The following is a 25,834-nucleotide window of genomic DNA, read 5'->3' on the forward strand; positions in this document are numbered from 1 at the left end:
TAGTAGAAGAGGTGTTGCAAGATGGTTTTAATTAATTGCTAGCAGAACCACAAAAATAGTATTAACATAAAAGTTAAGAAAGAGGGAAGTATTTAAGCTGTAACTGTTTAGCATTATTGAGGGGTTGGAATGTTAGTTGATTTTAGATGGATAGGTATAATTTAGATAGTGAAAAAAGGAGAGGGTGGGCATTACAGACAGGTGGAGCCTCACCTTCTTACTTCATTTTGTTTTCCAGGATTGAATTTCTATCAAGTCTCTGCGTCGTTTATACTGAAAAAGGCTTTCTTCTCTCACCATGATTCACAGCCTGTTCTTGATCAACTCTTCTGGGGATATTTTCTAGAGAAGCACTGGAAAAGTGTGGTTAGTCGTTCTGTTTGTGATTACTTTTTTGAGGCCAGGAGAGAGCTACTGAGGCAGAAAATGTGCCTCCTGTGATTCCTACTCCTCATCACTATCTCCTAAGTGTTTATCGCCACAAGATCTTTTTTGTGGCTGTGATCCAGACAGAGGTGCCACCCCTTTTTGTCATTGAGTTCCTTCATCGTGTGGTAGACACATTTCAGGTGGGTGAATTGGGGGAAGACTTACTTGTATTATCTTTTTTTTTTTTAAGTGAGGCGATTGGGGTTAAGTGACTTGCCCAAGGTCACACAGCTAGTAAGTGTTAAGTGTCTGAGGCTGGATTTGAACTCAGGTACTCCCGACTCCAGGGCTGGTGCTCTATCCTCTGCGCCACCTAGCTGCCCCTACTTGTATTATCTTTTAAAATTTTACAGTTGACCAGTTCGGTTGCACTCATGTTTAGCAATATCAGTGAGGGAGGTGTCTTCCCAAGAGAGTCTTGCTATTTTTCAGTTCAACAGAGAAGCAGCTTCATAGCTGATGAAAATTATACTTTGGTCACTGTTAACGAACCCCTTCTAAAGTGATAAACTGAGTACCTTCTGGATGGGAAGGACTATCACAGTCTCTCAAAGTTGAACAATACCTCAAACACCATGTAGTACTACCTGTCCTTGACCAGGCATACTTGGATGATACTAGAGTTGCTGCTTCACAACCTTTTCAATTCTAGAGATGTTTGAATTACATTTTCCTTCATAAGTTAGATGACTAGAAATATTTATTTAGGGGCATGCTACTTAGTGGATACTAACCACAGTAATAAATTGCTTTGAGTTACATGAAAATAACATGACGGGGAGGATTTTTAAAGAGAAAAAGGAACGGGCTAAGATCATGATTTTTATTGACAAATTTTGTTTCACACAGCAGACAACAACTCCACAAAAAAATCTCCAAGAAAAGTATGTTCACTGAAAAGTTAAGGAAGACAGCATAAAGGAGTACATGTGACTACTACATGCACTTTTATACCTTTGTAATTTATCATTTAAAGAAAGGAAAGGTATTGCTTTAGTAAGTTAGTGCCATAAATTAATTATTATTGTAGCAGCTAGACCAGTTGCAGGGGTGAATGGTTTGTACATAATAGCCTTTAGTTTGGGATGTTTGTCTATAATAGCTTGTGATTAAGCTTGTAATGGGGCAGCTAGGGGCACAGTGAATAGAGTGCTGAGCCTGGAGTCAGGAAGACTCATCTATATGAGTTCAAATCTGGCCTCAGACACTTACTAGCTGCATGACCCTGGGAAAGTCACTTAACCCTGTTTGCCTCAGTTTCCTTATCTGTAAAGCTGGAGCTGGCAAACCGTTCTAGCATCTTTTTCCCCCAAATAGACCATGAAGAGTTGGACACAACTAAACAGCAACAAAGGGCTCATAATGCTTGTAAAGCCTTTATTGCAGATAGAAACCTAGGACTTCACTCTCAAAATTAGTTTGTATAGCTTTTAAGTTTTACAAGGTGCTGTCCTCTTTTGGAGTTTGTCTTCAAAGGTGGGCAGGCTTCAAGTCTTCAAGGAGAAAGTTAAGCTGTGCAAGAACATTAATACAATGTAGAACACAAGTTTCTCACTTATTTTGGGCAATTTAGTCAAGGTCTGACTTCAGACTGTAAAATCTTCTACTTAGCTATAATTTCTTCCAAATCAAACTTTCTGCTTAGTTCCCATGATCAGCATTTGCATAGTGATGAAAAGTAAGGACTCTTTGATTTAATTTCTGCATCATGTGAGTTCTGGAATTAGCTGTATGAATACAGAAGTTGGAGGATTGGCAGAGAACACTGAAACATTTAGATAATACAAATGAAAAGCATCATCAAAGACCATTTGTACTCACAGCTCTATCACATGTTTAAAGCTTCTTTATCCCAAGGAAAGCAAAAGGATATTTTATCATCCTAATTTGTGCATATATATGTATAACATATACATACATACACACTCCTAAAGTTTTGTAGTATAAAAAAATGAGCAATTCTGAGATAACAGGTTTGATCTGGAGCACTAATTCTTCCATACTTCAGGGATCTATCATTTCATCAGTGTGGGTATTTGCGCCATTGATGCAGATCACTATCAATCAATCAGTTAATAAACATTTATTATGCACCTACTATGTGTCAGGCACTGTACTAAGTTCTGGGGATACAAAAAAGCGGCAAAAGATAGTCCCTACCCTCAAGGAGCTTACAATCTGATGGAGAGGCAACATACAGACGAATATACAAAACAGCTACATACAGGAGAAATAGGAAATAGTTAACAGAGGAAAAGCACTAGAATTAAGAGGGGTTGGGAAAGGCTTTCTCTAGAAAGAGAGATTGAGTTATGGGCTTAAAGGGAGCCAAGGAGATCAGTAGTCAGATGTGGTAAAATATGAAAGTTTTTAACAGTCGGTTAGGATAACTGAAAGACGCCAGTTTTTCAAGGACCACCCTTTTGGGGAGGAGATGAACAGTCCGCCTGCTGCGCATGTCAGACTGCCTGCCAGGTACAGTCCGCCTGCTGCGCATGGTCAGACTGCCTGCCGGGTTTTTTGACTTCCGGGGTGGAGAGAACGAGAGTAGGCCTTTTTGCCTGCTTGGCGGGACTCCTGGCGGCGCGGCACAGACGGTCTCCCTCACTCCAAAGGTGGCCTTTTTGGTTTGGTGAGTTTTTATAAGAAATATAGACTAAGCCTAGATTTAAGACGATTTGTACTGTATTTCTACTTTCCTATCCTTCTAATCAACAAACACCTTATATACAATAAAGGCTCTATCTAGAAAACCAGAAAGCTTCTTCCATTTACTAGTCTGGGAGATAAATTAAGGGAAAAGTTAAGTAGAGGAGATTTATGATCTAATATCCAATTTTAAATTTCACACAGAACAGAGTAGGGAGAGCGGTCCCAGGCAAGGGGGATAGCCAGAGGAAATTGCACTGAGCTGAAAGATGGAATGTCTTGTTGGTGGAACTTTGCAGAGGCCAGTGTCCCTGGATTTAAGAGTACGTGTTGGGGGGTAAAGTGTAAGAAGCCTGGGAAGGCAAGAGGGGGCTAGGTTATGAAGATCTTTGAATGTCAAGCAGAGCATTTTGTATTAGATCCTGGAGATAATAGGGAGCTAATGGAATTTATTAAGGAGGAGTGGGGAGTGATATGGTCAAACCTATGTTTTAGAAAAAATCACTTTAGTTGCCGAATGGATTGGAGTGGGGAGAGACTTGAGGTTGGCAGACCCACCAGCAGGCTATGGCAATAGTGTAGGTATGAGGTGGGAGGCAGGGCCTGAACTAGAGTGGTAGCAGTCCCAGAGGAGAGAAGGAGGCATATTCAGGAGATGCTTGGAAAAGTGAAATGGACAGACCTTGACAAGAGTTTGAATATGGGGCATGACTCCTAGGCTGTGAGCCTGAGAGAACAGGGGGATGTTGTTGCCTTCTACAGTAATAGGGAAGCTAGAACAATCCTTCCAAGCCTTTCTCTATGATCTTTATGAGTTGGCTGGCCAGAAAATCCCCAATGGCCAACCTTTTGATGATGAGTCTTTCCTCATCTGTCTAGGGAGTTCCTCATACAGGTGCACAATCCATTGCCGAGACCTTCCAGAACATCTACTATGCTGGCATAGCCTTGAAAGTTTAACATCTATGCCATGATGAAGCATTGAAAGTAGACTTTAATGGACTAGCTGCTTTATAGAGTGAAAATTATAGAAGCAAATGATAATTACAGGGGGCAGCTAGGTGTAGCAGTGGATAAAGCACTGGCCCTGGATTCAGGAGGACCTGAGTTCAAATCCGACCTCAGACACTTGACACTTACTAGCTGTGTGACCCTGGGCAAGTCACTTAACCCCCATTGCCCCTCAAAAAAAAAAATGATAATTACAGATGAAATGAAAGCAAACGAAAATTATAGAAGCAAATGATCTCAGCAAGTAACAGAGATGAAGCTAGAGCAAGTCATTTCAACAAAAACATTAAGTACTAGTATGTGCAAGGCATTGTGCTGGGCATTGAGGATGCAGAGACAAAAGTGAAAAAGGTTTTATGCTGAAGGAACTTACATTGCACTAAGAGGATATATTATGTAAACAGATAAGTACATACAGGAGAGATAACCAACAATAGATGATAACACATGAGCTGTCCCTTGAAGAAAGCTAGGGCTTCTAAGAGGGAAAAGTGAGGAAGGACTATATGACAGACATGGAGTTGATGCATGTCAAGGAACAGATAAATATGTGAGAATGTCATTTATGGGAAATAGCAAGTAAAAGTTTATTTGAAATAGAGAGTGTATAAAAGGGAATGATAGGAAATAAGATTGGAGATGTAGTTTGGAGCCATATTATCAGGAAGGGCTTTAAATGCCAGGCTAATGAGTTTGTGTTTTATCTCAGAATTTGTATGGAGTCACTGAAGGAGTTGGCTGTGAGGAAATTGCATGGTCAAGTGAAAGCTTCTTTAAAGATGAGGCAGAGGGGGCAGCTAGGTGGCGCAGTGGATAGAGCACCGGCCCTGGAGTCAGGAGGACCTGAGTTCAAATTTGGCTTCAGACACTTAACACTTACTAGCTGTGTGACCTTGGGCAAGTCACTTAACCCCAACTGCCTCACTAAAAAAAAAAAGATGAGGCAGACCTGAGTGTCTTTGTTGGTCTCAGCAGAGGAGCCAGTAGGTAGGGAGAGGTTGAAGGTGAAAGAGGAAATGATTTAAGGGATAAGCTCCCAGAGCAGATGGGGGGTGAGGTGGTTGGACCAAAGCACAAGTAAAGGTGTTAGCCTCAGCAAGAAAAAAGGATGCCTTTTCATGAGATTGGAGCAAAAGAGAGGATAAAAGTTTTAAGGAATGGAGGAGGGAAGGGGGTGGATTCCACTGTTTTATCAAGAGGCAGGGTTATGGGAGAGAGGAAGATGTGAACCATATACAGAACCCCTTACGAAAGTGGGGGGGGGCGGGGAGAGAATGGTGGTCAGCTGATAATTGTAAGAAGGATTTAGACCTAGTAATAAAGATGGGCAATAATTATGACAGCTAAAATTTATATAGCACTTTTAAAGTTTGCAGATTACTTTATATTATCTCATTTGATCCTCATAATGCTATGAGGTAGGTTTTATTATTATCCCCATTTTACAGATGAGGAAGCAAACTGAGGGAGTGAATGATGTTCTAGGGTCACAAGCTAGTAAATGTTCTGAGGCAGGATTTGAATTCATGTCTTCCTGACCTGAAGTACAGCATCTATCCCCCATGCTTCCTAAGGTGAAGTAAAGTGGATGGAGTGAACCTCAGTGGAGAAGAGTTTGCTGAGTGATGGTGGCTAATGAGCAGTTTGTGTGCACTTCCTCCTGGCCCAATTCTTTGCAATCATGAGAGAAGGAGCATGACTGTCTTCTGAGGAAAGCCAGGTTTTTACTCCCACAAGATGGAAATAATGTGAAGTCAATAAATCCAGGATCCTGAGGAGTTATTATGGAGGTGCTGTGGAAGTGGGGAGGCGAAGAAGAGGACTTTGGAAGGACAAGTCGGAGGTGGTGCAGGGTGAGCATACAGGGAGACAAAAGAGGGAGGATTTTCACCTCAGAGGTCATTGACTCTACCTGAATCTCTTACTTGAACTAGGATAAAGAGTGTAAGACCTGACAATTTGCCCACCATAGCACAAGGAAAACCCTTACCAGCTGATCAGAGCTCTAGTGCATAAGTGACATGTGATACCTGAGTATGGAGTCATTAAGGGTTCTATTACAACTTCTGGCTCCCAGAGGCCCACGATGTTTATAATTTGGAGACCCTGAGGGTGGAGAAAGAATAACTGACAACTGGACTGAACTCAGGGTTCAGGGCCATCTCCCAAGATGGTAGGGATGAAGCATTCTCAGAAGATACTCTGCATTTGCATCAGCCATTAAGCTCCCAATCCCTGAGTCCCTGGAAACTAAAGCCTTCTTAAGTACCTTTGATATGCTTAGGCTTAGGATATGTGACAGCTTTGAGGATGTTTTGGAGCAGGCCCTTTACTGCCCTGGCCCCTCAAGGCTTCAGCAAAGAGGTACAAGACCAAGGGAGAATTTGTTAACAGCAGTGGGGATTCTAGAGGATACACTGAGTAGGATAGCAGGGGAGAATTTGGATTTGGAAGGAGTAGGGGCTAGGGAAGTACCTAGGGAGGAGAGTGCTAGGAGAGGTAGGAGGGGAAGATTTGTGTATGCTGATACTTGATCTGTGATGGCTAGTCTTTAATCACTTTAACCATACAGTCTTTGCTTAGATGCCCACGTATGATACTTTATCTTATCCTAAGATGTGACGGTTTCTGTGGTAGAACATGTGACATCTAGTTAACATCTGCATAGCAACAATACATGACTGATTATAATACAGGAAGTAGGAAAAGATATTTAATCTAGTTAAACCACAGAGGAGTTTAGGAAGACAAAAATTTAGTTGGGTTTCAGGTTTGACTTTCGAACTTAGTGTTGAGGATAATCAGAGGAGTCCTAAATTTTATGTCTTACTTTAAAAGTGATACCTACACTTTGCTTTTAGGAATAGGCTGATACATTGGTACAAAAGGGTGCTCACTCCAGAAGCCTCTTTTCCAAAGTCTGGGATGACATCAAGTATGGCCAATAAAATCTTGTGATTTAAAAAATATATATATATATATATATATATTTGGCATCAAAACTTGATAACTATAGGTAAAGCTTCTTTTGTCCTTAACTCCGCATTTTAGTAGGAAAGAAATGTTTAGGTAAGACAGATCTTACCTATGGTAGTAGAATTGACTGGAACATAGAGATTCAGAATCACAGAATTGGAATTTCAATTATAGAATTGAGCTTCTTTAGCTGTCATCATATCCAGACAGGAGCAAGAATCCATGGTATAATAGACTTTATAATAGTTTCCTTAACTTAGTTAATCGAGCAATCATTTGAACAACAGGTGTTGACTTAGCTCCTACAATGGGCCATGCACTATACTAAGTAAGAACTGGGTAGATAAAGGTAAAAATAAATAGTCCCTTCCCTTAAGAAGCTTATGTTCTAGAAAGGGAGAAAACACGTACAGATAGAAGTATATGAAAATTACATACAAACTAAATACAAGGTAATTTTGAAAGGGAGGTACACTAGTAGCTGGGTCAGGGGAATCAGAAAAGGCCTCGTGTTAGAGGTAATGTTTGAACAAAACTTTGAAGGAAGCTAGGAATTCTAAGAGTCAGAGGTGAGGAATACATTCCAGGGCTGGGAGACAGCCTATACAAAGGTGTGAAAATGGGAAATGGAATGTGATGTGTGAGGAACAGGAAGAAAGCCAATTTGGCTGGACCAAGGATTACCTGAAAGTGAGTAATATATAACGAGGCTAGAAAGCTAGGTTAGAGCCCCCTGTAAAGGCTTTAAATGTCAGAGTACATTTTATTTGATACTAGCGCCAGTGGACTATATTGAGCAGGGGTGTGACATGTTCTGACCTGTGTTTTAGGAATATCACTCTGGCAGCTCTAAGGAACATGGTTTAGAGAGGTAAGAGACAGGTGGTCTGTAGTTTTCTCTGGAGAGATGTGGCTTCTCTGAGGTGTTTTTCTAAGTTGTTTGGAGAAGAATTTGGGAAGGCTCCAGAGAGTTCCTTCCTTATTCACCATCTTGGCACTAGAAGTCCTTCTTTCATTGTTCTTCAGCAAAACGCTCTTTGCCATGTTTAACTCCCTGGTTCTCAGATTTCCACACATGAATGTATCTTCTTAATGTGAATTGTTCTTCCTGCCATTCAGACAAAACTCCATTTTTACCTATCTCATTATTTTTGAATAAGATAAACTTTTCCAGAGCTATATTCCAATCATAGATCCAGTCCCATCAAATCTCAGAGATACCTATGTGATCAAATATGTTTTTTTTTAATGTTAGGATCCCTAATTTAACTTGTATATTGAAGAAACTAAAGATCTCATGGTATACACATAGTAAGGGTAATAAGCCAGACGAAGTAGAGATCATAGGGTTATTTTGAGCCTCAGATGTAAAGTGTTTTGCAAACCCTGAAGAACTATATACATTTCAGTATTATTATTGCTCTTCTCATTTTATATTCAATGATGTTTGCATAGGCAAGTTGATAGTCTACTCTCCTTTTATGTTTAATGTTCTTTGAACTGTTATGCAGATGGATAAAATGATTGCCTTTGGTAATTGTATAAACCTGTGGTGATAGAAGCAGCTTTTTCCTCTTTAGGTTTAAGTAACTCCTTCAGTTGGGCTCTTATTTTAGTTAATCTTAGAATAAAAAAGGCACTTAAGTGTCCCAAGTAGATAGAGCACCAGACCTACAGTGAAGAAGATTTAAGTTAAAAGCCAGCCTCAAATACTTACTAGCTGTGTGATCCTGGGGAAGTCACTTAACCCCTTTTTGCCACAGTTCCTCATCTGAAAAATGGGGACACACTGGAAAAGGAAATGGCCAACCATTCCAGTATCTTTGCCAAGAAAACCCCATGGACTTTGTCCATGGGATCACTTAGAGGAGGACACAACTAAACAACAAGGTAGGTTCTAAATAAATTTGGAGTAACTAGATGGCACAGTAGATAGAATTCCAGGCCTGAACTCAGGAAGGTTTCTCTTCCCAAGTTCAAATACAGTCTCAGACACTTGGTAGCAGTGGTCACACTGGGCAAGTCACTTCCCCCTGTTGGCCTCAGTTTGCCATCTGTAAAATGAGCTGGAAAAGGAAATGGCAAACTACTCCAGTATCTTTGCCAAGAAAATCCCCAAAGAGTAGGACATGATTGAAACAACTGAGCACAACAGAATAAATAAAGTTATTTCTCAGAGTTGTTAAGCATTGATCTACAATACATCATTGGATAACTTGGAGCTGAAGATATTGTCAGAAAGCAGTGTGAGACAGTGTTAGGAGCAACACTTTGTTTCATATAGGCTAGTTTTTCCTTAAACATGCAAACTCCAAAAAAAAAAAAAAAACCCAAACAAAAAAATAAACATACAAGGAAATTGCCACTTATTGATATAGGAGACTGTTGATCCTTGATGTGGTTTCCTGATCACTTAGGAAAGAACAGACCTAGCCTAAGAGGAGTTAGTTCACCAGTCTTAACAGAAAGCCCACTTCCATGTGAGGGAGCACACTTCTTTTTCTTTTCTTTTTTTAGGGCAGCCTATCCCCATCCTCCTTTCCTTTCCTAAATACTCTGTCCTGCCCCCACCCCTATTGGAAAAAAAAAAAAAAAAAGAAAAGCAAAACCATTGCAAAAACTCTCTGTGAAGTAAAACAAATTTCCATATTGGCCATGTCTGAAAATGCATGCCTTTTTTGGCATCCTGAGTAGATCACTTCTTTTTCAGAAGGTGAATAGGTAGCAAACCTGATTTTTAAAAAGAAAGAGGAGATCGAAATTGTTCATATCAAACATGAAAAAGAAGAATGTATAAAAACAGAAGAGGAAATAATGAAATCATTAGAAACTCTTTTACTCAATTATATGTCAATAGATCTGGTAACTTAAAGGAAATGGATGAATACTTAAAAAATATAAAATAGCTAGATTAACAAAAGAAGAAATAGACTTTTTTTTTTTTTTTGCGGGGCAATTTGGGTTAAGTGACTTGCCCAGGGTCACACAGCTAGTAAGTGTTAAGTGTCTGAGGCTGGATTTGAACTCAAGTACTCCTGAATCCAGGGCCGGTGCTCTATCCACTGCGCCATCTAGCTGCCCGAAATAGACTTTTTAAATAAACTCAATAGCAGGAAAAGAAATTGAGTAAGCTATAAACTCCCAAATTTTTAAAAACATTCCCAAGATGGGTTCACAAGTCAATTCTATTAAACATCCAGAGAACAATGAATTAAAATACTATACCCTGGGGCAGTTAGGTAGCACAGTGGATAGAGTACCAGCCCTGGAGTCAGGAGTACCTGAGTTCAAATCCGGCCTCAGACACTTAACACTTACTAGCTGTGTGACCTTGGGCAAGTCACTTAACCCCAATTGCCTCACTAAAAAAAAAAAATACTATACCCTTCTAATCTCTTTCTATGATATAAATATGATCTTAATACTTAAACCAGGGAGAGACAAAAGAAAATTATAAATCTTAATATTCCTAATGAACATTGATGTAAAATGTTCTAAAAGTTCCAAATTCTATCCTTTACCCCTTCCCCTATCCATTGAGAAGACACAAAATATGGTACCCATTATACATGTGAAGTCATGCAAAACATTTCCTCATTAATCATGTTGCGAAACGATAACAATGACAAAAAAAAGAAAGATAAAGTGAAAAAATGTACTTCAATTTGCACTGAGTTCATTAGTTCTCTTACGTGAGGTGGATGGCATTTTACATCATGAGTCCTCATGTCATAGGTCATTGTCATGTATCATTGTATTAATCAGAATAGCTAAATCTTTCACAGATGATCATCCTTAAAATATTGTTGTTACTATGTACATTGTTTTAGGTCTGCTCACTTCACTTGTTGAAAAAATTTTAGATAAAATATCACATAAGCTACAATCACATTTTATATATGCTATGACTAGGTTTGTACAAGGGTGTATACAAGAAACATAGGGTTGTATAAAAATATTTTTAACTAGCTTAGGCCTAATTTGTCTGGGGGGCCTAATCTAACTGGAGGACTAATCTGGGGACTTTTGACTTGCTGGCTATCTGATTACTATTAATTTCCTAAGCCACTCTGATAGGGCCTTTTAAAAATTTCTCCACACTGCTCCCAAATTGATAAGCAAATAATCAAGAAACCTCTTAATTAAATAATCAAAGCAGAATTTATTTATAAAAATCAATGTAAAAGATAAGGGTTAAGAAGTGCAAATTATACAACCTGTCTGCTTTTAATATAATAAGGGCCCCATTTCTGCCTCTTGCCTTAGGGTATGCTCCAGCTTTCTTCAACTTTCACTCCTTTTCTCCTTCACTCCAGCTCCCCTGCTTCGCTTTCACTGCTCAGTTCCTTTCTTCTAACTCCAAGCCCCTTTCACTTTGTCGACCCTCTGCTACTGTCTAACTTTCCTCTCTGTACTGCCCGCTGAACCCCTGCGTCTCTCTCTCACAAACCTCCTTGCGTTCTCTTAGTCCTCTTGTGTCCTCCAGCCTCCTTGCTCTTAGCTTTTTCTCCATCTCTGTCAGCCCCTCTCTTTGTTTTGTTTGTTGGGTTTTTTTTTGGTAGGGCAATGGGGGTTAAGTGACTTGCCCAGGGTCACACAGCTAGTAAGTGTCAAGTGTCTGAGGCCGGATTTGAACTCAGGGAGTCCTGAATCCAGGACCAGTGCTTTATCCACTGCGACACCTAACCTCCCCCAAGCCCCTCTCTTTACACAGCCTCAGTCTCCTTAGCATCCTTGTAGCAGCCCCCCTTCTGTCCGTCCTTTTTTTCTGTCCGTCCTCCTTTACTATCTTCTCCAATCTCACTTTCTCCAACCCTCTTGTACCGTCTCCCCCTGTTATCTTAATCTTCTGGCCTCCTCCTTCACTGTGTTCTCCCCTGTATATATGTTCCTTCTCTCCCCTCAAACCTTGGGCTCCCTGCACCCCCGCACAAGCCAAGCTAATCTGTTAGCTGCACTAGGGACCTCTGCACGGGCTACGCTAGGGCCTGGCAGAATAAGCCTGGGATCTCCAGGGCAGCTCCCCTCAGGGCGTAGGGAGCTGGGGCTTTGTTTCCCCCAGCCATCTGACCTGGCATCCCTTAAAGCCCACGGGGCTTTTTGGCTCAGCTAAAGTGGAGGGGGAGGGGCACCAGCCCCTCTTACACAGAAAAAACCCCTGAGGGCCTGAGGCTTTTTAATCTCAGCCCAAAGGCAGGGCCCCCCAATCAAAATAAATTCCCACAGTTGGATTCCCACAGTTGGTTCAACAGAAGGAAGACTGCAAATAATATAAATCTTTAAAAACAACATGGTGTCAATAGATGCTGAAAAGGCTTTTGACAAAATACAATAAAAATTTTTATTAAAAACTCTAGAAATCATTGGAATCAATGGACCTGTCCTCACTATAGCAAATGCCATTTAAATGCGAAAGCAAACATTATGTAGACCCTTTCAGTAAGATCATGGGTAAAGCAAGGATGTCCGTTATTACCACTACTTTTTAACAGCACTAGAAATGCTAACTATAGTAATGAAACAAGGGGAGAAATTGAGGAAATTAGCATAGGCAAAGGGAAAACAAAATTATCGATTGTTTGTAGGTGTACATGGGGAACCCTACAGAATCAACTAACAAATAATTGTAATAACTTCAGCAAAGTTACAGGAAATAAGATAAATCCACATAAATTATCAGCATTCTTATATATAACCAACACTATCCAGCAATAAGAGTGCTAAAGAGAATTCCTTTCAAAATAATTTCAGAAGCTATAAAATACTTGGGAATGTATCTTTCAAGATTCAGCCAGGGACTATATGAATTTAACTATTGAGCACTCTTTGCAGAAACAGGCCTACATAATTGGAGAAACATTAATTGCATATGGGTAGATTGAGCCAATATAATAAAAATGTCAATACCACCTAAATTAATTTGCTTATTCATTGTAGGACCAAGTCAAACTGCCCAAAAATATTTTACAGAGCTAGAAAGAAATCATAAAAATAGGGAGGAACAAAAGGGCAGTACTCTCAAGGAAAAAACGAGGGGAAAAAAGAAGGAAAAAGGTCTATCTCAAACTGTATTTCAAAACAGTCATCATTAGACTGCTTTGGTACTGAATGAGAAAGAGATCAATGGAATTAATTAGGTGCACAGCATGTAGAAGCAAACACAGCAGCATGTTTGATAAATCCAAAGACCCCAATTTCTGGAGGAAGGATTCAACACTTGTTAAAAATTGCCGGGAAAACTAGACAGTAATCTGGCAAAAATTAGGTTTAGATCAGCACCACACATTGCATATATTTCAGACTTCCTCCAAGGTCTTCATAGCTACTGTACCAGTCTCAGGGCACATGAAAGTCTATTACACATCATTCTAGCTGATATTCCTTCATTTTGCCATTTCCACTCCATTCCTTCCATGATATCAATGATGGTTTGGGCATCGAGAGGTTATTATTTAACAATAGTAACAAAATAACAAAAAAACTCATTCTCATCTTAATAGATTGCAGATAAAAATGGTCTTGAGACAAGTTGCTATCCTGATTTTTTTATATTTTATGTTTTGCAGATTATTGAACTTGTGGACAAAAGAATTGCTTTTTTTCTGTAGTTCAATAAAAGTATTAGGATGTAAGTTCATCTTCTGTAGATTTACTAAAAGTATTCTTGGTACTAGTCCAATAGGAGACAGAATGACAGGGATACACTCTTTTCCCATATGATGGTGGTGGTGGTGGAACCAATAGAAACCTTACAGGGCAGTGACCATTCCACCCTTGAGTTTGTGATAGAAAAGGCAAAAGCTAAACATACCTTGATATGCATTGAGTTTGAGAAAAGCAGATTTCAAAGGTCTCAGAATAAGAACAGGTAGGATTCCTATGGACTGAAATTGTAAAGAGGAAGTTAGCCCAGGAAAGATGGGAAACTTTCAAGAATGATATTCTGATGACTCAGAAGCAGTTTTGGTAAAGAGAAAGAGAGAAAGTTGTCCAAAGAGATGGATGTTGGTGCATAGGGAACTTAGTGACCAACTTGGATTTTGAGAAAGAAGTACAGAAGATGGAAGTAAAAATGGGTAATAGATGATAAATACAAAAGCTTGGAGTAATCAGTGGGTAAATATCAGAATGAGCAAAGGCTGGCAAGGAAAACGGAGAACAACAAAGAGGTGGTTGAAATCCCCAAGGGAATGGAATCACTGTTCTGAGTGCATGGGGACAGTTGGCAAAGCAGCTGAACTCTTACTGTGGTTTTTTTCTCTGCAAGAAAAATGCTCTTTGTACTGTCAAAGACAGTGCAAAAATGGTTAATAGGGCATTGATACCTAAGTACCCAATATTAGTAAGGTGATCCACTTCAATAAATATTAAATTAATAAATATTTGTAGATTACAGTGCTGCAAAGCATTGGTGATTAAAAAAACAAAATGAAAAGCAGTATCCATCCTTAAGGACCTTGCATTCTATTGAGAAGATACATGTATGTGATAATATATGTATATGATAACTATATGATATATGTATGTGATAATTTGAGGGGAGAGATCATTAGCAAACACATTACCAAGAGAGGCTTCCTGTGGGAGGTGACATATAAACTGAGCCTTGAAAGAAGCTAGAGATTCTAAGAGGTGGAAATAATGAAGAAGTGCATTTCAGGCATGGGGGACAGCCTTTGTAAAGGCATAGTCAGAAGGTGGTGGGTTGGATACAGACAACATCAAATAATCCAATTGGATTGCAGTGCATAAAGAAGATTTCCTTGTAATAAGATTGGAAAGGCAGGCTGGAGCCAGAATGTAAAGGCTTAAAGTTCCCCCAAAGGAAAGTCATGTTTTTCCTAGTGACAATAGTCAAACCTTTGCCTACAAAATATCAATTTGGCAACTTTGTGGAAAATGGATTTGAGAGAAGAGAATAGGGGATGGACGGGAGAGGTTGAGGATGTAGAACTGATCTGTCAACAGATTGTGTATGTGGGCAACTAAGAGGAGGAAGTCAAGAGTGATTTCAGAGTGGGCGACTGGCAGGAGGGTGAAGCTGTTCATCAGAAACAGGAAAGTTTGGAGGAGGGATAAATTTAAAGGGGAGAAAGGAAACGAGATAAGAGAATACTTAGCTGCCCTTTAATATTTTGTCATAAAGACTAGATGAAGACACAAAGGGAATTTATTCTCAAGTCATAAAACAGCTGTCAGATGTATTTACTGAGTTACTATCATTGATCCAGGATAGACTGGAGAATGGAAGAGGTGTTGCAGAACTGGAGGACAAATATCCTGATTCTTACCCCTAACAATCTTGTTGTCTAGACTAGATGACTAGTTCTCCTTCCCCTATTCCCTCAAAATAGAAAGCCTGTAAATTGTAGGCCAATGAATTTAATTTCAATTCCTGGAAAACTTCTAGAACATATTATCAAAGAGGTAGTTATTGATCATCTCAAAAGGGAAACAGTCATCATAAGAGCCAATGTGGCTTCATTAAGAATAGGTCATGGGGGCAGCTAGGTGGCGCAGTGGATAAAGCACTGGCCTTGGATTCAGGAGGACCTGAGTTCAAATCCGACCTCAGACACTTGACACTTACTAGCTGTGTGACCCTGGGCAAGTCACTTAACCCCCATTGCCCTACCAAAACAAAACAAAACAAAACCCCAAACAAACAAAAAAGAATAGGTCATGTAGGGGGCAGCTAGGTGGCGCAGTGGATAAAGCACTGGCCTTGGATTCAGGAGGACCTGAGTTCAAATCCGGCCTCAGACACTTGACACTTACTAGCTGTGTGACCCTGGGCAAGTCATTTAACCCCCATTGCCCTACCAAAACAAAAAAAAAACAAAACAAACAAAAAAGAATAGGTCATGTAGGGGGAAGCTAGGTGGCACAGTGGATAAAGCACTGGCCTTGGATTCAGGAGGGTCTGAGTTCAAATCCAGCCCCAGACACTTGATACTAACTGTGTGACCCTGGGCAAGTCACTTAACCCTCATTGACCCACAAAAAAACAAACAAAAAGAATAGGTCATGTCAAACCAAATTAAATTCTTTTTTTTTTTTTTTTTGGTACAGTATTGCTTGAATGGTAGATCAGAGGATATTTTTGAGACTGAGTCTCCCTATATTGCTCAAACTCTTAAGTCCAGCAGCCACTCAGAAGCCTGATCCCAAAACTAATTAGCACCGAAGCTTTAACCTTCTTCATTTTTTTTTTTTTTGGTGTGGTTTGACCCTCATTTGGACAGCATGGTGGCCCTGCACAATGGGCTTCCTATGTTGGTGTTAGATTTATTGCAGACACTTAATTAATAGTAACCGTACTGTAGCTCTGAGCTTCCAAACTCAAGCAGTGTACCAGCCTTTTGTTGTTATTCAGTCCTTTTCAGTCATGTCCAGTTCTTTGTGATCCCATTTAGAGTTTTCTTGGCAAAGATACTGAAGTGGTTTGCCATTTCCTTCACCAGCTGATTTTATAGATGAGGAATTGAGGTAAACAGGGCTAGGTGACTTGCCCAGGGTCACAAAACCAGTAAGTGTCTGAGGCAAGATTCGAACTTAGGTCTTCCTGACTCCATGCCCAATATTCTATCCACTGCACCACCTAGCTTTCCATACCAGCTTTAGCCTCCAGTAGTAGGGATTACAGGCATTAACCACCATACCTCAGATTTTAGCAGTAGTATTTGATGAAGTCTCTTGTACTGTACTTGGTTTTTTTCCTTTAATATACTTTATTTTTTTCATAATGGTATTTTATTATTTTCCAGTTATATGTAGAGATAGTTTTCAACATTTCTTTTTATAAGATTTCTAGTTTCAATTTTTTCTCCCTTCCTCCCCTTCTTCCCCCTTCCCCAAGACAGCAAACAATCTGATATAGGTTATATATGTACAATCACATTAAACATATTTTTGCATTAGTCATGCTGTGTAAGAAGAATCAGAACAAAAAGGAAAAACCTCAGAAAATAAAATCTTGTACTGTACTTGTGGACAAGATTGAGACACGGAGTAATTGTAAGTGGATTCAAGTGTTTAAATAGTTGAACTCAAAGATGAATTATCAATATTGTGTCACCTTGGAAGAGGTCTCTGGTGGAGGGCCCCAGGGATCTGTACTTGGCTCAATACGATCTAGGTTTTTTATGAACTACTTGAATAGAAAGTATATAGAAAATGTTTTTCTAAATTGCAAATGACACAAACCTTAGTATCATAGCTATTTCATTGTATTGTAGTCAGTATTTTCAAAAGATCTTGACCAGCCAGAACACTGAGCTGAATCTAATACAATTAAATTAAATAAGGATAAAGGTGAAGTCTTACACTTAAATTTTTTACTTCCTTATTTTCATAAGTACAAGATGGGAAGACTAGATAGCTCTTTATTAGAAAAAGATAGGTTTAGTAGATTATAAGCTCCTCTAATTCAGTGGTGTGATATTGTAGCTAAAAATGCTAATTCAGTCTTAGGCTGCATTATAAGAGATCGAGTAGTGTATACAGGACTAGAGAGATGATCATTCAGCTGTGCTCTGCCCTTGTCAGACCATAGTTGGGATATTGTGTTCAGTTCTGCCTGCCACATTTTGAGAAGTACATTTATGAGCTGGAAACATCCTGGAGAGAGCAACCAGGGTGGGGAAGAGTCTTGAGGTCATGTAAGATACAGGTTAGTTGAAGCACCTTGGAATGGATAACCCACAGAAAACTTTAGATTTTGAAGACTTTGTGACTTCAAGCCTATCCTGAAGTGTTTGAAGGACTGTGACATGGAAGAGGAATTAGACTTCTTTGACTTATCCCAGAGGATAGAATTTAGGACCTTTGGATGGAAGTTGCAGAGAAGCAAATTGAGTTTTTCAGAGTAACTTCCCAACAATTAGAGATCTCCAGAGTGGAAGGAACTGCATGAGTCCCCTCTATAATGGTTATCCATCAATGGACATTTGTCACCTACTATGTGTCAGGCACTGTGCTAAGCTCTGGGGATACAAAAAGAGGCAAAAGATAGTCCCTGCCCTCGAGGAACTTACAATCTAATGGGGAGACAACATGCAAATAAATATATACAAAGCAAACTTTATGCAGAATAAATAAGGAAAAAAAGAGGGAAAGCACTGAAATTAAAAGGGGTTGCAAAAGGCTTCATGTAGAAGGTGAGATTTTAGTTGGTACTTAATGAAAGCCAGAGAGGTCAGTGGTCAGAACAGAGAAGAGAGAGAATGGGGGATGGCCAGAGAAAATGCCTGGAACTGAGAGATGGAATATCTTTTTCACAAAACAGCCAGGAGGCCAGTGTCACTGGACCCAAGAATACACCTTGGGAGTACAAGAATGCATGTCTGGAGGAGGGGACTAGGTTATAAAGGACTTTAAGTGCCAAACAGAACATTTTGTATTTGATCTTGATTTTTTTTTTTTAAAGTGAGGCAATTGGGGTTAAGTGACTTGCCCAGGGTCACACAGCTAGTAAGTGTTAAGTGTCTGAGGCCGGATTTGAACTCAGGTACTCCTGACTCCAGGGCCGGTGCTCTATCCACTGCACCACCTAGCCGCCCCTGTATTTGATCTTGAAAACAATAGGGAGCCAATGAAGTTTATTGAGCAGAGGAGAACATAGTCACACCTGTGTTTTAGGAAAATCACTTTAGTGGCCGAATGGAAGATAGATTGGGATGAGAAGATAATTGAAGTAGGTAGAGCCACCAACCAGCAGGCTATTGCAGTAGTCCAGGAATGAGACGATGAGGGCCTACACCAGAGTGGTGGCAGTGTCATAGGAGAGAATGGGGCATATATAGGAGAGATGTTGCAAAAGTGAAATGGGCAGACCTTGGCAACAGATTGGATATGGGGGGTGGCGAGAGATAGTGAGAAATTGAGGATGACTCCTAAGTTATGAGTCTGAAGGACTCATGTAACAGTGATAGGGAAGGTGGGAGGGGAGGGAATTTTAGGGGAGAGATAATGAATTCTATTTTAGATATGTTTAGTTTGAGATGTCTGAAATGCAATTGGAGATGAGAGATTGAAAGTTAGCAAGGAGACTGGGGCAAGATAGGTATATTTGTGAATCATCAGTATAAAGATGGTCATTAAATCCATGGGAGCTGATGAGATCATGAAGTGAAGTAGTAGAGAAGGAAGGGAGAAGAGGACCCAGGACAGAACCCCAAAGGACCCCTATGGTTAGAGCTGTGATCTGGAGGAGGACCTATCAAGAAATGAGCAAATTCTCCAGGAACTCAGAGCTTGAAGGGAGAGCTAATACTTCAGAGTGAGGATCTGAAAAGATACTCATAAGCTATAATAATGTGCTGAATAGGGGGCAGCTAGGTGGTGCAGTGGATAAAGCACCAGCTCTGGATTCAGGAAGATCTGAATTCAAATTTGGCCTCAGACACTTGACACTTACTAGCTGTGTGATGTTGGGCAAGTCACTTAATCCTCATTGCCCTGGCCCCCTCCCCCCCCCAAAAAAAAACCAAACACACATACACACACAACAAAAACCCCACACACATAATGTGCTGAATATATTAATAAGATAGACTTTAAGACAAGTATAAGATCTTGTGCTTGTGGTAAAAAATTTAACTGCATAGGGATAGCATAGCAGAGGCATGGCTAGACAACAGTTTGAAAAATATCTGAAAGTATTCATGGATTGCATGCTGAACATGAGACACCAGTCTATGTTTTCAGTCCAAAAACTAATGAGATCTTGGCCCGAGGGGCACCATGACATGATGGGTAGAGTGTTAAACTCAGAGTCAGGAAAATTTGTATTTGAATCAACCCTTGGGCACGAGCTCTGTGACCTTGGGCAAAGCTCTTAACCTTTCTGTGTCCAGATTCTCTCATCTGTAAAATATACCTGGCACCATATGTAGTACCTAGTAACCTGAGTTGTGATGATGCTCAGAGGAGATGATGCATTGAAAGTGCTTTGCAAACCTGAAAACACAATTTAAATGTCAGCTAATATCCGACTGCAGAAAGAGGCCCAACAGGCTGCTTAATGTAGTTTATAGAGAGCTGGCCTCTGAATTAGGAAGAGGTGGCTCGAAGTCTAGCCTTTGACACATAGTAGCTGTGTGATCCTAGGCAGGGCACAGCCTGTCAGTGCCCCCAGACAACCTTAAAACCCTAAGAGGCAGAGCCATTGCTGGTCTGTAGTGGTAGAGAGAGTTTCCTTTCTGGAAATTTTCCACACCAGTGTAATCACAGGTCCAGACCAAAAAAGAGGCACAGTGTCCAGAATTAGTAATTAGTACTTGCCTGGTCAGACTACATCTGAAATATTGTGTTCATTCCCATGCCACAGTTAAGGTCAGCTGTTGCTATACTGTAGTGCATCCAAAGGAAAGCAAAAGAACAGGAAGCAAGCTGGAAACCATGCTACAGGTCTTCAGTTGAAGGAACTAGGGACGTTTGACCTGAAGAGAATAAAGCTTCGTGGTGAGGAGGGACATGGTTAGCTGACTTCAAATTTCTGGAGGTTTCTGAAATGGAAGACTGATTAAATTTGTGCTTGGTCCTCAGCATAAAACTTGGAGCAACAGGTAGAAGCCGCAGAGAGGCACATTTAGGCTTAATGTATGGAAAAATAACAATTAGAAGTACCTAAATGTGGAGTGGACTGCCTCAGCAGGTAGCAAATTTCTCTTCATTGGGGTTCCTGAAGTGAAAAGAGGATGTCTATTTTCAGGGGTGTTGTATAAAATTACCGCTCAGTTATTGGATTTTGTTTATTCAGTTATTGGACTGTGATGACATATGAAATCCCTTCCAACTCTGGGATTCTATATACTCCAACAAGGAGTCATCTAGCCTCTGCTTAAGGACTTCTAGTGATGAGAAACTTGCTATCTATCAAAATAGTCCATCAGATTTTGGAATAACTAATTGTTCAGTGATAATACCTGTGTATAGCATAAGGTTATTAGAATGAACTATAAAATGCACTACAAATGTAAAATCATATTATTTACAAACTTGCACATCCTCCCTCCCTGCTTCCAAACAATAGAAAATATTCTGAAGAAATAAAAGAAGACTTTTTTATACTTTCTTTTCAATAGACAGTACTTTGGCCACACTTTTATTGTAAAAACGATTCTCAAAAGTCACTTGCAACTCCTAAGATTCTATAATAAGTTTTGCCAAATACAACTTGTAATTCTCGTGTTACCATTTTGTTATACAGACACTTAGACAAAGAAATATTAAAAAGGACTATGAAAAAACCTATCTTTAAAAACAAGTTTCTGAAAACCTTAGCAAAAGTTTTCAAAAAGTAATATAATTACCAACAAAGTCCAGCAGAAAGAGAGAACTTCCATTTAAAATAACTGCAGACACTATAAAATACTTAGGACTGTATCTGCCAAGACAAACCCAGGAACTATGAAAACAGTGATAAAATTCACACAGTCAGATCTAAACAATTGGAGAAATATCAATTGCTCATGGGTAGGCGAAGCCAATATAATTAAAATTGCAGCTCTACCTAAATTAATCTACTTATTCAGTGCCATTTCAATCAGACTCCCAAAAATTATTTTACAGAGATAGAAAAAAAAATAATTCATCTGGAAGAACAGGTCAAGAATATCAAAGAAATCAATGGGGAAAAATGTGAAGGAAGGTGATCTGGCAGAAACAGATCTCAAACTGTACTGAAAAGTGGTAACCATCAAAACAATCTGATACTGGCTGAGAAACAGAGTGGTGGATCAGTGGAACAGATCAGGCACACAGTGCACAGTAGCAAATGACCATAGTAATCTACTGTTTGACAAGCACAAAGATCTTAAGGTTTGGGGAAAAGAATTTATGATTTGACAAAAATTGTTGGGAAAACTGGAAATCAGTTTGGCAGAAACTATGTATAGACCAACATCTCACACTGTATACCAAGATAAGATCAAAATGGGTACATGATTTAGAACTAAAGAGTGATATAAGCAAATTAAGGGAGAATGGAATACTTTACTTGTCAGATCTATGGATAAAGGAAGAATTTATGTCCAAATAAGATATAGAGAGCATTACAGATGTAAAATGGATAATTTTGATTATATTACATTAACAAGTTTTTGTACAAACAAAATGAGTGCAGCCAAGATTAGGAGGAAAGCAGGAAACTGGGGGGAAGGTTTTATACAAGTTTCTCTGATAAAGGCCTCATTTCTCAAATATATAGACAACTGAGTCAAATTTATAAGTCTATAAGTCATACTCCAATTGATAAATGGTCAAAGGATATGAACAGGCAGTTTTCAAAAGAAGAAATCAAAGCTATCTATAGCCATATAAAAAAAATGCTCAAAATCACTATTGATTAAAGAAATGCAAATTAAAACAATTCTGAGGTATTACCACACACCTATCAGATTGGCTAATTAATATGACAAAAGGAGCAGCTAGGTGGCATAGAGGATAGAGTGCCAGGCCTGAAGTTAGGAAGACTCTTCTTCCCGAGTTCAAATTTGGCTTCAGACACTTACTAGCTGTGTGACCCTGGGCAAGTCACTTAACCCTGCCTGCCTCAGTTTCCTCATCTGTAAAATGAGCTGGAGAAGGAAATGGCAAACCACTCCAGTATCTTTGCCAAGAAAATCCCAAATGGGGTCATGAAGAGTCAGACAGGACTGAAACAACTGAACAACAATATGACAGAAAAGGGAACCAACAAATGCTGGAGGGGATGTGGAAAAATTGGGACACTAATGAACTCTTGGTGGAGTTGTGAAATGATCCAACCTATTTTGGAGAGCAATTTGGAACAATTCCCGAGAGATACTGTCTACCACTGCAGCCTGGACTCATCTTACCTCCAAGGCTCCTCAACCTGGATTCACCTATCCAAGCCCTTTTCTTCTTATTTATTTCCTTTAGGACCCAACCCAGATTGGGAGGGGTACTTCTCTTCGTGCCCCCCAGCCCCCCAGCTCTGACCTGCATGCCTGGGTCCCAGGAGCACAGAGAAGCTAGGAGACCTGGACACTTGGATTCCTGACCCAGGAATCTCTCTCTTAAAAATCCCTCTCCCTTCACCCTACCTCACACCCCCAGGACCTGAGACACCTCAGCCATCCTTTCCTGCTTCTTCTTCCCCTTCACATTCCAAAATACAAGGGGACTAGCATTTGTTAGAGCAACCCAGGCTTGGGACCTGAGAGGTCGCTGGGCTTGGTTTTCTTAGCTGAGGGAGAGGCCCAAGCCCACCTATATCTCAATTTCCCACATCCCCTTGATTTCTCTCAAGTTCCTTTTTTCTGTTCTCCATTTTTTTCTTCTCAACGGTAATTTGTTTTGGGGGGAGGAGGGTTGGGGGAAGTCACACAGACACTCCTCCACCCTCCCCATGAATTTCCCCCTTTTTCTTGCTGGTTTGCATGAGTGGAAGGTCTAATTGTGGCTTTTTTGGGGAAGGGGGAAAGACAGGTTCTGGGGAATAGAGAATATGGGAGTGGGTAGGGAGAAGGAAAAGTGGGGATCTTGGGGAGATGCTGCTTTCTGCAACTTATTTTTTTGAGAGAGCTAAAGGAAGAGACAGATACTTGGAAAAAAAAGCATGCGTACACTTCGACCCAGCAATACCATTACTATGTTTGTGTCCCAAAGAGATCAAAGAAAAAGGAAAAGGTTCTATATGCACAAAAATATTTATAGCAGCTCTTTTTGTGGTGACAAAAAAAATTGGAAATTGAATGGATGCCCATCAATTGGGGAATGGATGAACAAGTTGTGGTATATGGTTGTAATGGAATACTACTGTGCTATAAGAAATGAGGAGCAGGATGCATTCAGAAAAACCTGGAAAGACTTTGATGAACTGATACGAAATGAAGTGAGCAGAGCCAGGAGATCATCATATATGGTAACAGCAATATTTTATGATGATCATCTGTTCAACATTTATCTACTCTGAGACAATTCTGGAGGTAAAAAATGCTATCCACCTCCAGAGGAAGAACTGGTGGAGTCTGAATGGAGATTTAAATTTTTTTTTTTTTTTTTAGTGAGGCAATTGGGGTTAAGTGACTTGCCCAGAGTCACACAGCTAGTAAGTGTGTAAAGTGTCTGAGGCCAGATTTGAACTCAGGTACTCCTGAATACAGGGCCAGTGCTCTATCCACTGTGCCACCTACCTGCCCCTGAATGTAGATTGAAGCATGTCGTTTAATATTATTTTTCTTGTTTTTCTTTTTTTGGTCTTTCTCTTTTGCAACATGGTTAACATAGAGATATGTTTAGTATGACTACACATGTAGAACCTATATCAAAGTGTCTTCTTAAGGAGAGGGAAAGGGAGGGAGGGAATTTGAAGCTCAAAAATTATAAAAAAACAAATGTTAAAAATTGTTTTTACATGTAATTGAGAAAAAACATTTTTAAAATGTTTAAAAATTAAAATAGACAAAACTAGATTTTAATTCATTGGAAAAGTTATTATATTTCTTACTCTCTGTGTGATTAACATATTTGCTTTATTTTCTCCAGGACTATTTTGGAGTTTGTTCAGAACTAGTTATCAAAGATAATGTTGTTGTGGTTTATGAAGTACTGGAAGAGATGTTAGACAATGGGTTCCCATTGGCTACTGAGTCAAACATATTGAAAGAGCTGATAAAACCCCCTACTATCCTTCGAACTGTTGTTAACACTATCACAGGTATGGAGAAGGGGGCAAAACGAATTCTAGTCTTTGACTGCTGAAGTCATCGTCATGTTGCTTGTTCTAAAATTTTGTATTGGCTTAGTGCTAGTCTCAGGGGAAAAGTGATTTCTGATTTTTAATTACTGTAATTTTAATGTTTGCATTGTATCTGCGTTCTTTAAATGTTGAGCATAGACTGAAACAATACTCTGTTGGACAGAAATTTTCTTCAGGTCCAAAGAACCCATACTACCCCTTTCCAAGAAAAAACAAACAACTTTTGAGGTTTACAGCTTTGTTCAATGTTTTTTTCATGAAGTGTAGGTCATTTATAAAAGCATAATAAAGTCATAAATGTCCTGTATCCAACTCAGTCCTGGGAAACTAATGTCAAAGAACAACTTCCCCAACACTTGACTGTGAAGATGCTGCTAAAGGCATGGCTCTGCCTTCAGTTTGAAAAGGTGTAAGAAATAGTGGGAGAACAGAGCTTAGAAAAGGGCTAGTTTTATAGGATTTTAGTATTTTTAAAATCTCTTTACCTTTTTTATGATGAACATAAAAATGGCTTGAAAATTCATCTTTAGCTAGCATTTAATGGAAAGAAATTACAGTAATGTTTTATGCCATTAAACCCTTGGCCTTAATATTGGCCTAAGAGAGATTGTATTGATGGATTCCCTGATACCAGAGCCCTGATGTACCTAAGAACTCAGCAAGAATGAGATGATTTTACCCATGAAACTTGTACACCACTGTATATACTGATATCCCTGGTGGAATCCATTACATTATTTAAACTGCAGGCTATTGTGGAATTTGAGAAAGTAAGTTCAGGTTACTTACAAAACCATAATAATGGAGTCTGTTCTTCAGGTAGCTTTATTTTTTCTCCAGCAGGGGAAGGGAGAAGGTGACTAAGGGAGGTGGTGTTGATTTTAAGAGTGCCAGACCAGATGGCAACAAGGAGTTTTTAAAATAGATCAAGTCATTCCTGTATAAGAAGGAGAAAAACTTTTGGAGAAAAGCGTATCTTGATTTTGGGAAACTTCAACTAATTGTGTAGAAGTTTGGTAAGGGGGAGTGGGAAGTTGGAAT

At 39.6% G+C, this 25,834-nt stretch overlaps 1 protein-coding gene across 1 annotated transcript in view; it reads left to right on the forward strand.

Annotated features, from left to right (window-relative positions):
• The first annotated feature begins 240 nt into the window (after positions 1-240).
• AP3M2 (adaptor related protein complex 3 subunit mu 2) overlaps positions 241-25,834 on the forward strand; it is a 37,470-nt gene continuing 11,876 nt past the window's right edge. Inside the window, 4 exon segments of the mRNA XM_043980976.1 lie at positions 241-335; positions 338-397; positions 400-569; positions 24,580-24,751. Coding sequence (XP_043836911.1) covers positions 299-335; positions 338-397; positions 400-569; positions 24,580-24,751 — 439 coding nt within the window. The 5' untranslated portion in view covers positions 241-298.

Source organism: Dromiciops gliroides, chromosome 2, assembly GCF_019393635.1.
Source record: "Dromiciops gliroides isolate mDroGli1 chromosome 2, mDroGli1.pri, whole genome shotgun sequence".
Lineage (NCBI taxonomy): Eukaryota > Metazoa > Chordata > Mammalia > Microbiotheria > Microbiotheriidae > Dromiciops > Dromiciops gliroides.